Source organism: Corvus moneduloides, chromosome 13 (genome assembly GCF_009650955.1).
Source record: "Corvus moneduloides isolate bCorMon1 chromosome 13, bCorMon1.pri, whole genome shotgun sequence".
NCBI lineage: Eukaryota > Metazoa > Chordata > Aves > Passeriformes > Corvidae > Corvus > Corvus moneduloides.
The window spans coordinates 14701608-14715316 of record NC_045488.1 but is presented as its reverse complement, the minus strand read 5'-3'; the positions used below and the strand labels follow the sequence as shown (position 1 = coordinate 14715316).

General features: G+C 39.8%; 1 protein-coding gene across 3 annotated transcripts in view; it reads left to right on the top strand.

Moving 5' to 3' along the window:
- THSD4 (thrombospondin type 1 domain containing 4) overlaps positions 1 to 13709 on the top strand; it is a 247357-nt gene that overhangs the window by 103256 nt on the left and 130392 nt on the right. For all 3 annotated transcript variants that reach the window (XM_032122684.1, XM_032122685.1, XM_032122686.1), the window contains exon 7: positions 8137 to 8273. In XM_032122684.1, the coding sequence (XP_031978575.1) occupies positions 8137 to 8273 (137 nt within the window). The remainder of the gene's footprint in view (positions 1 to 8136; positions 8274 to 13709) is intronic.

The following is a 13709-nucleotide window of genomic DNA, read 5'->3' as shown; positions in this document are numbered from 1 at the left end:
GGGCTGCTCTGAGAAACCTCACCAGAAGTGCAGTCCATGGGAAGCTGCCATCTCCTGCCTGTGCTGAGGGCCAGAGAGGGCAACACTGTGTGGCTGCTGTGCACTCTGTAAAGTGTGAGTGATGGCTTGTAAACCAGATAAATGCCTTTTGAAAGAGCTTTCCACTGATAGAGAACTTTGATCTATGTTTGCATAGGCCAGTGGAGACATCCAGTGGCCACTGGCTGACAAATGGTTGTCTCTGGGTTGTGACTGCAAACACATGAAAGGCTGATGTGAAAAAATGCATTTTTAGGAGTTGGGGGGTTTTTTCCCCTTTAAATTCAGAAAAGAGTTCCAGATGCAACACAGTAAAAACTAAGGTCTGTGTAAGAAACTACCTGGTTATGTCATTTACAGGAGTGCTGGCCTTGAGCCTCTGTTAAACATCTAACTTGTGGCAGCTGTACTGAAGCCAACAGTCCTTACTGGTCAGGTACCATGTGAACCACTAGACTGAGTGCTTTGCTGCACTGAAATTTCATAGAGGCATATCAAACTTAAATCTTTTGCTGATTTTCAGATGTCCAGCTGATGAAGAGAGACTCATATGTGTGTGGTTTTATTAATTACTTGTTTCTAGTTGGTTTCTTTTCATTTCATTGAATAATAATTAACTTTCCAGTTATTTTTAATGCATGACAGTAAATCTGTAAGATATTTTTAATAGTTTTTTAATGACAGAAGGATTTGGGAGGAATGGAGATAGCAGGAAAATTGAAGTAAATGACAACATTTGCAAATTTCTTATTGCCTTAAACGCTAATTATGAGGACAAGTTTATGGAACATTGTGGCCTTTCAGAAATACTCTGTTCACTGAAGAGTAGAACAAACTGTGATATATTCAGGTGAAGGTGAGGAATTTGTTGGAATGGTATTTTCCTTTTGGGCTCCATACTTGTTAAAATGTATAAGCAGTCTCATTATAAAAGCTTGATTTAAAAAAAAAATTAATATCCGAACCCCAGTGCAGACAATATTTCAAATATCTATTAAATTGTTGAGACAAGATGAAGTAATAAACATCTTTATTATATGAGAAAATGAAAAGTGGAAGTCGAAAAAAAAAAAAAAGGGCAATGTTCCTCCAACACTGGAATGAAAAATGTTTTTTAAAATGGAAAAATGTTTTTTAAAAAAACAATCTGAACCAGAGTAATAAAAGCTTATAAGAAGTTAACAAAACTGAAAGGGACGAAGAAAAAAAATAAACACGACCCTTTCTGGTTATTGTCAAGAGATGTTCCCAAGCCTAATAAGGACAAAGTATCAAAAGAGACTCAAGTAAAACAGACCACATCACATTGCTATTTCTTTTGGAGAGCCCAAATGTAGTTACATGATAATTATTTCCTGGAAAATGTTTGCATATTGGTATTTAGAAATCTGGCAAATGGTAACTGCTGTAAAATCATTATTCCTCTGGCCACCTCAAAAACTTGTAACTGTCCATCAGTGGAAAACCAACCTGATTGGGGATCAGTTTTCTCTCATGGACCTTACAGTCTCCTAAACTGCAAAGCTTGAGCTAATGCTCCGGTTCTGATAACTAAGCCCATGCAGTCTATTAGCCTAAACAGGGAAACCTTAAATAAAGTAGCTCTGCTTTCTTGAAGGCTTTGTAGAGAATGTGGTGTGTTACGTTTCATATGTGTTTTCCTTCTTTGTATAGGAAGCTGTGTAGTCTGGGTTGCCTGTGTTTAGTAGTACACCAACACTTGTCATCTACCCCGAGCACCACAGGGGATCACTGCTGGATCCACATTGTGGAATTGTCACATTTAGGTGTTTCTGGCCTGCTGTGTCACTCTAAGTCTACAATGGAGCTGCCAGCTTACAGCCACAGCAGTTTGTGAAAGGACCAGACTTGTGCTGTGGGGTACTGGACCTGTCTTCATTTCCCTGTATGTGCATGTCTTGAAGCTCCTCCTATATAAAAAGAAAATCTTTCAGGGGCCTTAAAGATCACATATTTTCAACCCCCCTGCTGTGGGCAGGGACGCCTTTCACTAGACCAGGTTGCTTCGAGCCCCATAGCTTCTCAGGGCAACCTGGGCCAGTGCCTCACCCCCCTCACAGGGAAGAGTGTCGGTCACCTGTAAGTCTGTTGCTGAAATCCCACCCAATCCCAGCACTGTTAAACTTTAACTAAAGGAGATGTTACATGGATTGACATGAGCACATCTCTTAAAAGTTTTTCCAGTGTCTGCTATGCTCCATTACACTTCCTGTAAAGCAGATTCATTGCTTTTATCATGAGTAAATACTGAATTACAGCCCATGGCAAGCTGGACCCTGAAAATAACTGAGCTATGCAGAGACAACTTGTTCCTGGAACAATTGCTTCTGACACATCATGGATGACTGTATCTTGGCTCGTTATGGAGAAACACTGAAGTTGACTTTACAAGGCAGTTTGCACACAGAATGAAGCCTAATTTAAATTTGCTTAATCCTATAATGTAGTATTAACATGATATTTGCTTGCCAAGAGTGTGCATGCCACTTCTGTGTGGGTACCCTCAAGGCACGTTTCTCAAATTGCATAGCTTGTTATTAACTGTTTTTAGATGTTTAGGCAAACTTACAAAAACTGACAAATGGTAAAAGCATTCTGTAACGTTCTGTGGAGAACTAGAACTGCTATGTAGATAACAACAGGGAGTCTGGATCTCACATTAAATTAAGATTTGGACTAAGGAACCATCAAGGAGGTTTTGTGCATTTCAGTCCCTACCTCATGGCATGGGGAACGTGAAATTCCTTTGTTGTATCACTTATTCTGATTGCACCTACAGTCAGCATTATCTGTGGCAGGAGATTTAATGTGCATGCTGTAAGAGGCAATACGTGCTCCAATCAGCTTGAAGTCTCAGGAGATGAGACAGAAAGGAAGAACTTGGTACATTCTTTAAGGCCAGTCAGTGTACGATGTCATTTAGTTTACTGATAGTTCCATTCTGATTTGATTTGGGTATTATTTCCTGGAGTTTTTTTGGTCTGTGGCTATTTTCAATTTCCCTTTGAACAACTGAATACATTATTTATCAAAGGTATTGTGGTTGGAATGCTCTTTCTTCTGACATTTTTTCCTAAGAATATAATTAGATTGCAATTCTGTGCACTGGCAAGCTGCCTGCTGAGCTCTCTGTGTCTCTTCAAGCTTGCTGCGGAGCAGCTCAATCACAGCCTGGCCTCCTTATCCACCATGCCCATGTGCCTCCCCACAGCCTTTCCTTGGGTGGGGGGTTTATGAGGATGGCAGAACGCGTTGAAAGAGGAAGCTGAAGGAGGGCAAGAGCTGACATGAAGTCCAAATGCCCTCCCACACATGCTGTGGTGTGCAGGTGGAGGGGTCAGGAGCCAGAAGGCCTGAGGGGAGAGTGGGACTGTGCAATGCTGAGGGGTTCTGGTCGTGTGGAGGGTGGAAAGCATGTGGCCACACAGGGTGACTGGTCGTGGTGACCAGCCGTGGGCTGTGCCAGCCCTGTCCACCTCAGAGAAGGTGGCTGGAATTGGGGGACTGTGCATCCCACCGTGCCACTGCAGGGCCCCTCAGCATGGCACCAGGGCATGTCAGCATAGTGCTAACATTTGAAAATACTCCTCAATGAAATGCAAGCAGGTCTGTTCAAAAACTCCTGCAAGTAGGAATGTTTCTGAAGGGGTGACTTTCTGCCTTGTTATACCATGCACGTTTTCTAGATTTACACTAGGTGTTTTGTGAGGACTTTAATTTCTTACATTTTAATTTAATGAAAGGGCGTGGGATGAGGGTGAAATTGAGCAGAGGGATGGGTGCACAGAGGAGCCGATTGGCCCGGTGCGCCAAGCAGCGGCTGAGGGAGGGCACGAACGCCATCGCTGCCGGCACTGCCCGGCCCTCGCTGGGTCCCATTACGCCCATGGGCTCCCTCAGGGCTGAACCTGCTGGGAGTCGGCGTGGGGAGGGCTGCACTCCCGGGGAGCGGCTGGACCCGGGGCGAGAACGAGAGAAGAATGAGCGTGTTCAGTTGCAGGCAGTTTTCGCTTGTTTTACTCTCTCCCGGGAGTTTTCTCCCTTGGCCCATGCCGCGTTAGGCCCGTGCCCGGTGCTGCTCTCGCCCTGAGGCGCCCGGGCCGGGCCGGCCTCCCCTCATCGCGGTGAGACCGCCTGGGGCCGGGAGCGTGTTGTGGCCTCGGACACGCCTGTGCTTTCCCTGTCATGGGATTAAAAGATCAGGATTGTTCTTTGGGTGTCAGCCTGTGAATCCCGGTGGAGGACACTTCTCCCCTTGCTCACTCGTGGTTCCCAGCGGGCATACGGCTGTTGTCCCCTTTTCAGAGCCTGAGGAGAGGCCTCAGCCTGAAATGCTGCTGGAGTTTTGAACTCCAGCCACTGGTTGTAGTGTCATAACACCTAAATTCCTCTTTTCCCCTTAAAAAAATGTATGGATATGTTTACCAGTTGAATTTTTCTCCTCAAACCTCTACTGCACTGAAATCAGCAATGAAATGTGTTTATATTTGTGATTTAAGTTTGATCAGTAAAATCAATCTTAGGAGATTGGTGGAAAGTTTTCACTGCAATGTGTGCTCTGCTCTGTGATGCAGAGTAGGTACAGTTTGCAATGCAGTGTGAGGTCTTGCTTGGTGTCCTTAATGGGGATGTGGAAGGTGGTAGAACTGTGCTGTGGTCCTGCTTTAGCATGCCTGGCTCTTATTCCTCATAGGGAAAGGTGGAAGTTAAGTTTCAATAGAGGACTTGGGAAAAAACCGACTGCTGAGTCTTGCAGTTTGGAGAAGACCAGGACGTTCCTGAGGTACTTAAAGGCTAGTTTAGTAAGGCTGTTTTAAGGAAAGTACTGATTTTTTGATTTAGATACTTTTTCAGTCTGTGAAATGAAAACCAAACATTACATGTCACCAGGAATGTTTACTAAAGGCACCTCAGTCAGTTAAATCAATAATGAATATGTCTGGCAGAACCTGTGTGGTAACATTAAATTTCACCCAAGTTCACTATTTAATAAGGTAGGATAAGGTGCGATTTTGCACAAAGACTTGGTTATGCTAAGGTGAGCATGTGAATAAAAAACAAATACACTAGGAGGACATATTAAACAGTACCTGTGTAATGAGCTGTCCTAGTAATTGTGTCACACTTTAAAAGAGCTGAGAGTTTTTGTGTGGAAACGTGTCTTGTTGCCAGCTAGTTGGGAAGGCCTTCACGGAGAAGTGTTACTGTATCCCTGGGGGTCAGATAGATCTTTTTGTAAAGTCTGGGATCAGATTACATGGTACTCAAAGATGTGGCTTTGGAGGAATCAATCGCCCCACAGCTTCTTTTTTAATTGACATTTTATGTCCAGTTGCCAAGCCAATAGTGCAGCTTGACCTAGCACCTAAACTGTAAAAACCTCGAGAGTTACGGCAAAACACAGGGTCAGGGAGGTTTTTTTTTACTGATGTGGTGTCTTGTTCTACATGGGAATTCTAAAATGTGTTTGTTCTGCTGTAATTTCTGCACCTTACACAATAATACATAATGCTTACATAAAATCTGTATGGGAAATGCCTGTCATTCAGCAGGGGCAATTCAGTTAACAGATTTTGCTCTTTGTAGACAAGTTTTTTTCAGATTTTTCACATTTGGGGATGTTGTCTTTAGGTAGTGTGATTGGTATATAACTCACCAAGGCAGTACCTTACAGGTGCTTATTAAAAGAATCTGAATATCGAAGGCCAGAGGGTTATAGGATATGTTTGTTGTTAAGGCCTGATTTGTTTGTTTGTTTGTTTTTGGTCAGAGACAGTGACTGTTCTAATATTTCTTTTTGTCTGAGTGGGAACAGTTCCTAATGAGAAAGAATGAAACAAAGAAATTATGAAATGAGAATTATCTTTTTACACAGCAAGTAATCTCTACTGTGCTGCATTAGCAATGCAGTAGGCTGACCTATCACAGCAGAAGTGAAGGAAGAGAGAGGTCCAGGAAAAAATATCATGCTTCAGCAGGTAATTTTTTCATCTTTGAGTAATACAAAACTTTTACTGGTATCTAGAAGGCCAGCTGATAATTTCAAGAATAAGTATTTTAAAGTATCAAAACCATGTGGGGGAGAATCAGTAGAGGAAGAATACGGGAATGTGAGGCTTCAGGTCACTGAACTTAAGGGAACCAACAGAGAAGATAAGGACATTTCAGAAACCCTAAATGGCTTGTTTGACTTGACTTTAGAGAATGGAAAGATAAGAAAATGTACTCTGCAGAGGTGCTGCTTGATTGCTAGCTTTGCTTGTTATAAAAATAGGACACTTTTCAGACATAGAAAAGAACAAGTTGACTTAAATTGTAATGAATCACTGAAACTGGGCTATATTTATTTGAGAATTCTGAATATAGTTATGTGTGAAGTGATGAAGCTGCTAAAGAATAATGCTCAGTTTATCATTAAACCTAGCTGTTACACTTGGAGATTGAACTGCAGGAAATAACTCCGTTTGGGTTTTTGCGTTTTTGTTGTTTTTTTTTTTTTTTTTTAATGACTAAGTGAAGTCCTTGGAATGATAAGCTGGTGAATCTAAAAAAAAAAGTAGCCAATGGAAGAATGACTGCCTTGAATGTGGCATGCATAGCTTCTGCAAAAAAACCCCAAATTAGGTAAACAGATCTTTGACCTTTCTTAGAATCAGTAAATGTTTTTGTGGATTTTATGAGAAGATTGCTGGTCAAAAAACATGATGTATATGAGTGGCAGTTAAATGTGTTCAGCTCTGTGAGAGAAAATCTAAGATCCAGAGTTCAGAATTGGTCTGCACTAATCCTGTGTCTGCACAGGGGGTAACTGAAGTTGAGCTGAAAGTTTGGTACTTAAAATATGTAAGTTTGGTACTCAGTATAAAACAGTTGTTTGATACATATTTGAAGTGATTGCATTTATTTATTTTGGCTTTTTGTTATGTCTTAGCTGAAGATTCAAAAATACACTGAAGTCAAGTAGAAAATCCTGTGAACACAATGTTTTAGTATTAAACGAGGGCACATAGCATCTTCTTTGACAGATTAAATAGTAGGTTTCAGTTTCGGTATAGGCAATGAGCTGAAGCTTGATGAAGTGAGAGGAATTTTAGTTCACTATTGTGGCAGCAATGAAGTCTTGTCAAAAGAAGAAGGATTTCTGTTTGGACCTCACTGCCACTGTGTATCAGTGCTGCTCTTGGTTGGAAAGAAACTGAAGGTACTGTTATGTCAGTTAGCAAATGAGGGTAATAAGCTGTGAGCAACTCTGACATGACAGATGATTTGCATCAGAAAGGCTACAGAAACGTGTTAGCAAACCTGATAGTTTAAGATATGGGGAGTATTAGACTCTATCTGCTTAAGGAACAGATTTTCAGAGGAGACGATAATGTCTTGCTTCTTGTCTTCTGTGTTCCTTGCACCCAGATTTCAGTGGACTGATTTCCTATTGGTTCTTGTACATCAGCAGAAATCATGGGGTTTTGAATAATAATGCATTTTATATATTCTTGAAAATGAAAGGTTTTTTTTTTTAGTGGAATAGAATGAAAGGGTTGTGGTTTTTCAGTAGAATAGCCACTAAAGGGTAACTTGTAAAACTGAAGAGAAAAAACAATGGAGTTTTTAAAAATGTGCATCTATCTTGTTTGAAATGTTTCTCAGTGCTAGGTGTTTGTATGCTTAACCAACCTGAACAGACTGCAGACTGTAAGTGAGCCTGATTTGATGCACATCCTTCCGATTACGGTGTGATTTTGCTGACACTTAGGAGTTATGAAATGCCCTAACATGTTACTATGCTTTAAGAAGACTAACTGGGCAATGTTTTTACGAAACTAGAAATACTCTTGGTCCTTTAGGGAAGTGTCGGTCATTAACAACTCAGGTACTGTTTACATTGTCGTAAGGTGTGTTGGAATGCTAACCTTGGAGCTGGTTTCTTAATCACCATTCATTTGATGCGATCACTCACACTGCGTTGTTTGTATATTTGTTTCTTCCCCTCAGACCTTACTGCTCGTTTAACGAGCTTTTCCTTTTCCAATCTACTGCTGTGTACTTTGTAACGGGGCCTTGTGTGTGTGTCCACAGTGAAGGGGAGTCAGAAGTGTGAGTTGAACTGCCGGGCCATCGGCTACCGCTTCTACGTGCGCCAGGCGGAGACGGTGATCGACGGCACCCCCTGCGACCCCAACGGGACCGCCATCTGTGTGGCAGGGCAGTGCAAGGTAAGGCAGGGGCTGAAACCTGTGCAATGCTGTCTTAAACTTACTTCTTTTTATTTTATTAAAGTAGATGTGAAAAACATTAACTTTTATTATTACAGGTTGGGTTTTTTCCGTAACTAACATTTCTGTTTACTGAGAACAAACTATGGAATGCTGAAGGGATGGATTCAGGAGGTGTTTTAGCCACTATTAAGGTGACTGCCAGTGAGCTGTTTCCACATACTTGACTTTCTACAGAAGAGGTTCTTAGAACAAAAAGATTGAAAGCTTAAATAAGAAAGAAATGCAGCATGTTTCTTTGATTCAGTTTTAGAGTGGAGATGTTTTTCAGAGTCTGCAACAGAATGGTTTCTTTTGATTTCTTTAGAGCTGCTGCTAGTCTAACTTGTCTGATTGGGCCACATTTGCCTCAGGTTTTACTGGCTCTCCATTTATTCAGCAGAGAAGTTCTTCTCTTAGAAGACACTTGAGTGAATGGTTACTGTTCATGGGTTCAGAAGGAGCTGCTGTGTTGACTTTTTGCAGTCTGCTGTGTAGATTCCCTTTCAAATGAATAAATACACTTTTTGCAATTTTAAACAAAATGTTACAGTTTTTTGAAAAAAAAAGTTGGTAATCTTTCAAGTAAGGTTAGTGAAAGAAATAAATTCCTAGCGAGGGGCATTTGTCACTTGGCTGATGTTTCCTACATATGTTGGCAAAAGATGCAGAAGTGGCTCAGATGTGACTCATGAACTCAAATAGTGAAAGGTCAAGTTCAGTTTAAGTAGTTGGTTTGCCAGGGGAAATCACTGATGAACACAACCTTGTCTTTGGCATGTCCCGATTCCTCTTACTTGTGCACATGTGGACAATGCCATGTTTGTTCCTGTTCTGTGTTTCTTAGTGCGAGCAAAGCCATAGCTTTGAATTTTCTTTGTACATGATAGATCTGGGTGAAGTTGATTGTGCTTTAAAGCTTCCCTTGATCTCAGACCTATTCAGAAAGCGCCAGAAATTTGTTTTAGTTTTAGTTCTGATCTGTGACCCAGAAAACTGATAATTGAGTTGTGTCTAACAAATATGTGGTCTCTATCACCCTCTGTTGGACATTTTTTTGCATTACCAGAACAATAATATCCTGGTGTTACAAGCCATTATCTATTTTGTTCCCAGGACCATTGGTTTTGGTTAGTATTTTCAGCTTACGTTATTCTTAGGAAAAAAAAAAAAGATGGAAAATGCTGCTATAATAAAAATTACTGAGAAGTATAGTAGGAGATGAAATAGTCCTTTAAAAAAACTTAAAAAGTTAGAAAACCCAACAAATTAGGGTATTTCATCATAAGAACATGTTGTCTGTGACATTGTAATAAATGGTACATATAATAATGCAAGTACTACAAAAAGAGCTCACTTGTCATTGATATGATTGTGTATTTCCTGATCTAGATTAGACTGAATCCTGATGAAATTAAAAATTCCTAAATGAATTAAATACTTTAAAAATAAAACTAGGCAAAGTAGGAAGAATGGTGTGATATTCTACCTATGCAGAAGAAAGAAGTTAGAACAATGATCTTGATAATCAGTTGTGTTATTTCTGTGTAAGTTTGGTTTTCTGCACACTTGAACAATATTATTTCTGATGGATTTTGTTAAGTGAACATATGTTTTCACTGACAGTCTTACTGAGTTCCACTTTTGTTTTTCAATAGTTTTTATTTAGTGCCATAGCTAGTTATTGCTAATACATATGCTTTGAATATGTTTCAGTATTACTGAGTATGTGGGGTTTTTTTAATACATTTGCTACTCCTCTTCTAATCTTACATTTGTTAAATTAGAGTCACTATGAATGGGACTTCCTTCAACTTGCTATTTAAACAGACACTTCTGACTTCTTCCTTCAAGATATTTTTTTCTTATTTTGTTTAAAATGAGTATATCCTTATATTTCTTCTGGAGACAGTGGATTGGTCCTACTCAGTAACTTTTAAGCTTAGAAGAAAAATGCAAGGAGAATACTGAGGAGACTTTATAAGCAAGCTGTGAGAAAAGAATGTTCTTAATAATTTTGATCTTGCCCATAGATTAGGAAATGTACCTCTAGGGCAGCACGTTGCATGTGGTTTTGCACGTGTCTAGGACACTCCCACTAGCAGAAGTCTTCCCGGTACCTGGGCAGGTGTGAGTACCGACTCAAGGTAGTTTGGGAGACAGAAAAGTTCTTTGGGAGCTGTGAAACGAATTGGCTTTGCAGAGATGTTGGTTACCACGTGGGGGCGCGCTTTACAAAAGGATCATGTAGCATTTCGCCCAAAATTCTGTTTGGGTGGGAACTGTAGATACCTCTTAAAGGTATCTGAAACAACTATTTTCTGTCTCCTGATTTTTATATTACATTTTCTCTTGCATTGTGGTTTGTTTTCATCTTCCAGTTAACTTCTGAAATTAATTGAAAAATATCTAAGCAGTTTTAAAATGCATGCTGTGAGTAACTTCAGTAGCAAAATAATTGGTAATAGATATTTTACTTGCTTAAAAAAAAAAGAGTGCATCAGATACTGAAAACTTGCAAACTTTCTAGGGAGGTAAGTTGTGTCAGCTATAGGAAGCACAGCCAACCATGCTAAATCTCCATCAGAAAAAAATGATGAGGCAAGGAGCTCCTATTTGGAACTGTGCTGAAGTTTGCTAGTGTCCAGGTAAGAGAACTGTAGGGGACATTGTTGTTTTAAGTTAGGGAACTTTTAATGGCTGTAGGATCAGAGGTGACAGATCAGGATGATGAGAAGTGTGTACTTTCACTAAGTTAGGGTTATTCTCATGACTGATACATGTTGAAATATAGAGTAGTCCTATGGTTGTCTTGAAGGTTATAGAAGCTGTTTTCTGTAGGAACCTCAGCTTACTTGTGCCATGTTGATTGCTTACATTGAAAAAAGGTCTGGGGTAGATTCGGAGTTTTTCTGTGTGTGCTTTCTTAAAATTGGAGCCAGACTTCTCTGTGCTCTTGTGTTTACTTTGTAGGCTCTTCTGTGTGAGTACTCTGTACTGTACTAGCTTCTGTGAAGCTTTCCTCTTTTTTCCTTTGGCATTACTGTGTTCTTTTTAAATCACTAATAATATAAGGAAGAACCTGATCTCTAGATTAACAAAGCAGAAGCAATGGCACATAGATACCTATATCTGTCCTTCACCTGATTTACAGAAAATGTTTGTGGTTGCTTGTTCATCCTGCTGGGTTGTATTGAAAGGAGGTGTATTCTTCACTGAACAGGAACTTTGTAATGCTTTCTGTCATGAGATTGAAAGAATTTGAAAGCAGCCTGAGAAACTGTACCCAGTGAAACATGGTCTGTGCACCAGGGGCGTGCTCTGGCTTTCAGTTCTTTGGTGTTAGCATTGCTGTTTGGTACTGGGGAGCACAAAGGCGAGTGACAAGTGGTGCCAGGTACTGTTTGTATTTGAGAAGGACCAGTGTGAGGAACTGTTTCTAGTTACTTGATCTTACCCTAAAAGTTGGCCTCGAAACAGGGAATAGCTTACACTGTTTATATGATGGGATGTTGAGAAGGTGCATTCTGCTGGGAATTGTCACCAAGGCTTTCCCCAGCATATGACTGCACAAAGGATATGCTCTGTAAAAGTGGGAAGTCAGATCATGGAGCCTATGACTTTCAGATGCTGAAATGCATTGTAGAATCAAATAAGAATTAAATCTCTTGTTTGTTCATATTCAAGGCTTGCTTTTGTCTTACTGTTTTGTTTGGTTTTTATCAATAGTTGCTGAGGACACAGTGGTTTGAGCTCAAGACGTTTTTTACAGATAGGTGGGATGCATTCAAAGAAGCTCATATTGTGTATGTAGCCTCTGTTGAAGGCCTTTTCGTTCAAGGAAAAATGGTTGCTCTCTAAAATATACCACAGATGTGAAAAACTATGGTTACAATAGAATGAGCTCTCCTTCTTTCTGCTTTTTCATAGATACCATTGTAATTTCTTGGCTCTTGGAAATAGGACTCTTCATTGTTTCTCTTCATAATGACTTGCTAATGCCAAGCTCTGCATTGGGAAACACCTGCCAGGCATTAATAAGGTGTTAATGGAAGAAACAGGTTCCTGGGAGCTAAGAAATAACTGCTTGTTGCCACTTCTTCCCTTCGTTTGAATAGTTTTTGTTAAATGTTTTACAGAGTGAATCTCTGTGAGATTTCTTGTCCTCACTCTCTGTAAAGTCTTTTATCCTTCTTCCATTTATAAAGCAACACTAAAATTTTTTGGTGTATGATCTTTGACCATGACCTAACTTGTTTCTGATACCTGATACACAGGAGGGGCAACCACTGCACCTAAAAACAGTGAAAGGATAACTTTGCTGCCTTTGAACAGAGCTGAAACTGATGTGAAATCTGGTGATAGGTGGTTGTGAATAGCAAATATTCAAGTTCAAACAAAATGATTAAGCACTGGATCTGTATATTTGTTCTTTTCCCATTGTCTATCAGCCTCTAGTTCTGAAAAAGACCTCATAATCCAAAGGATGGAGCTCCTCACTCTTCCGTGGAGCTGCTGTCTGAATCTATAGTTCTGCATCTTTCGTTTTGCTATAAATGACCCAGTAAAACAGATGTCGTCAGGATCAGATGTTGCTTACAATGACATTTAACATTGAAAAAACACCAAAAAAACCCCCAAACCAACCTAAAATGGTATTATGAAATATCTTCATGCTAAAATTTTATTTTATTTACTTTATATTAAAACCAAATTATTTTATTTATTTTAAATGTGCTACATAGCGTGTTGCTTGGAAAATGTCTGTTTTGCTTCAGTTTGAAGCAAAACTTGGTGCGGAAGTGTGGCATAGAATGGCTAATCCATATTCTGATTATCTCTCTGCTCTACTCTCTGTCTCTGTTCTCCTGTCAGATGTGGTCAGTAATGTCTAACCCGCCTGTAGGAAGCACCTTGAGATATATATGAGCGAAGTAAGGGAGTTTTGTGTACCTTTATTTTGTTCTTATTTCTGCACATTTTAAAACAATTATTTTTCACGTTTGAATGTCTTTATGAAAGGGTAGAATGTAATTCTTATCTGCAGTATGCCTTTGTCGTCATAGATTGGCTGACAGTGTTAGAAAATACATACCAGCTTTGAGCTTAATTGTGTCACTACAAAAGTTGTTCTGAATGCAAATGCTGTTATCTCTAGTGATTAAGTGACACAGTTAGGGAATCTAATTATACTTGAGGTACGCATCTCTTTGAACTAGTTTGAAAATTATATATTTAAAACAAACCCAAAGGAAACCTAAAAAAAAAAAATCTTAAATTTTCAAGAATGCTGGGGGATAGCAATGGAGTAGAAAATGAAACAGTGCATGTTGTTGGGCCTTGTTTTTTTCCCTGATTAAACAGTTTGATGTATGTCAGGTTGGAAGTAAAGCTGGG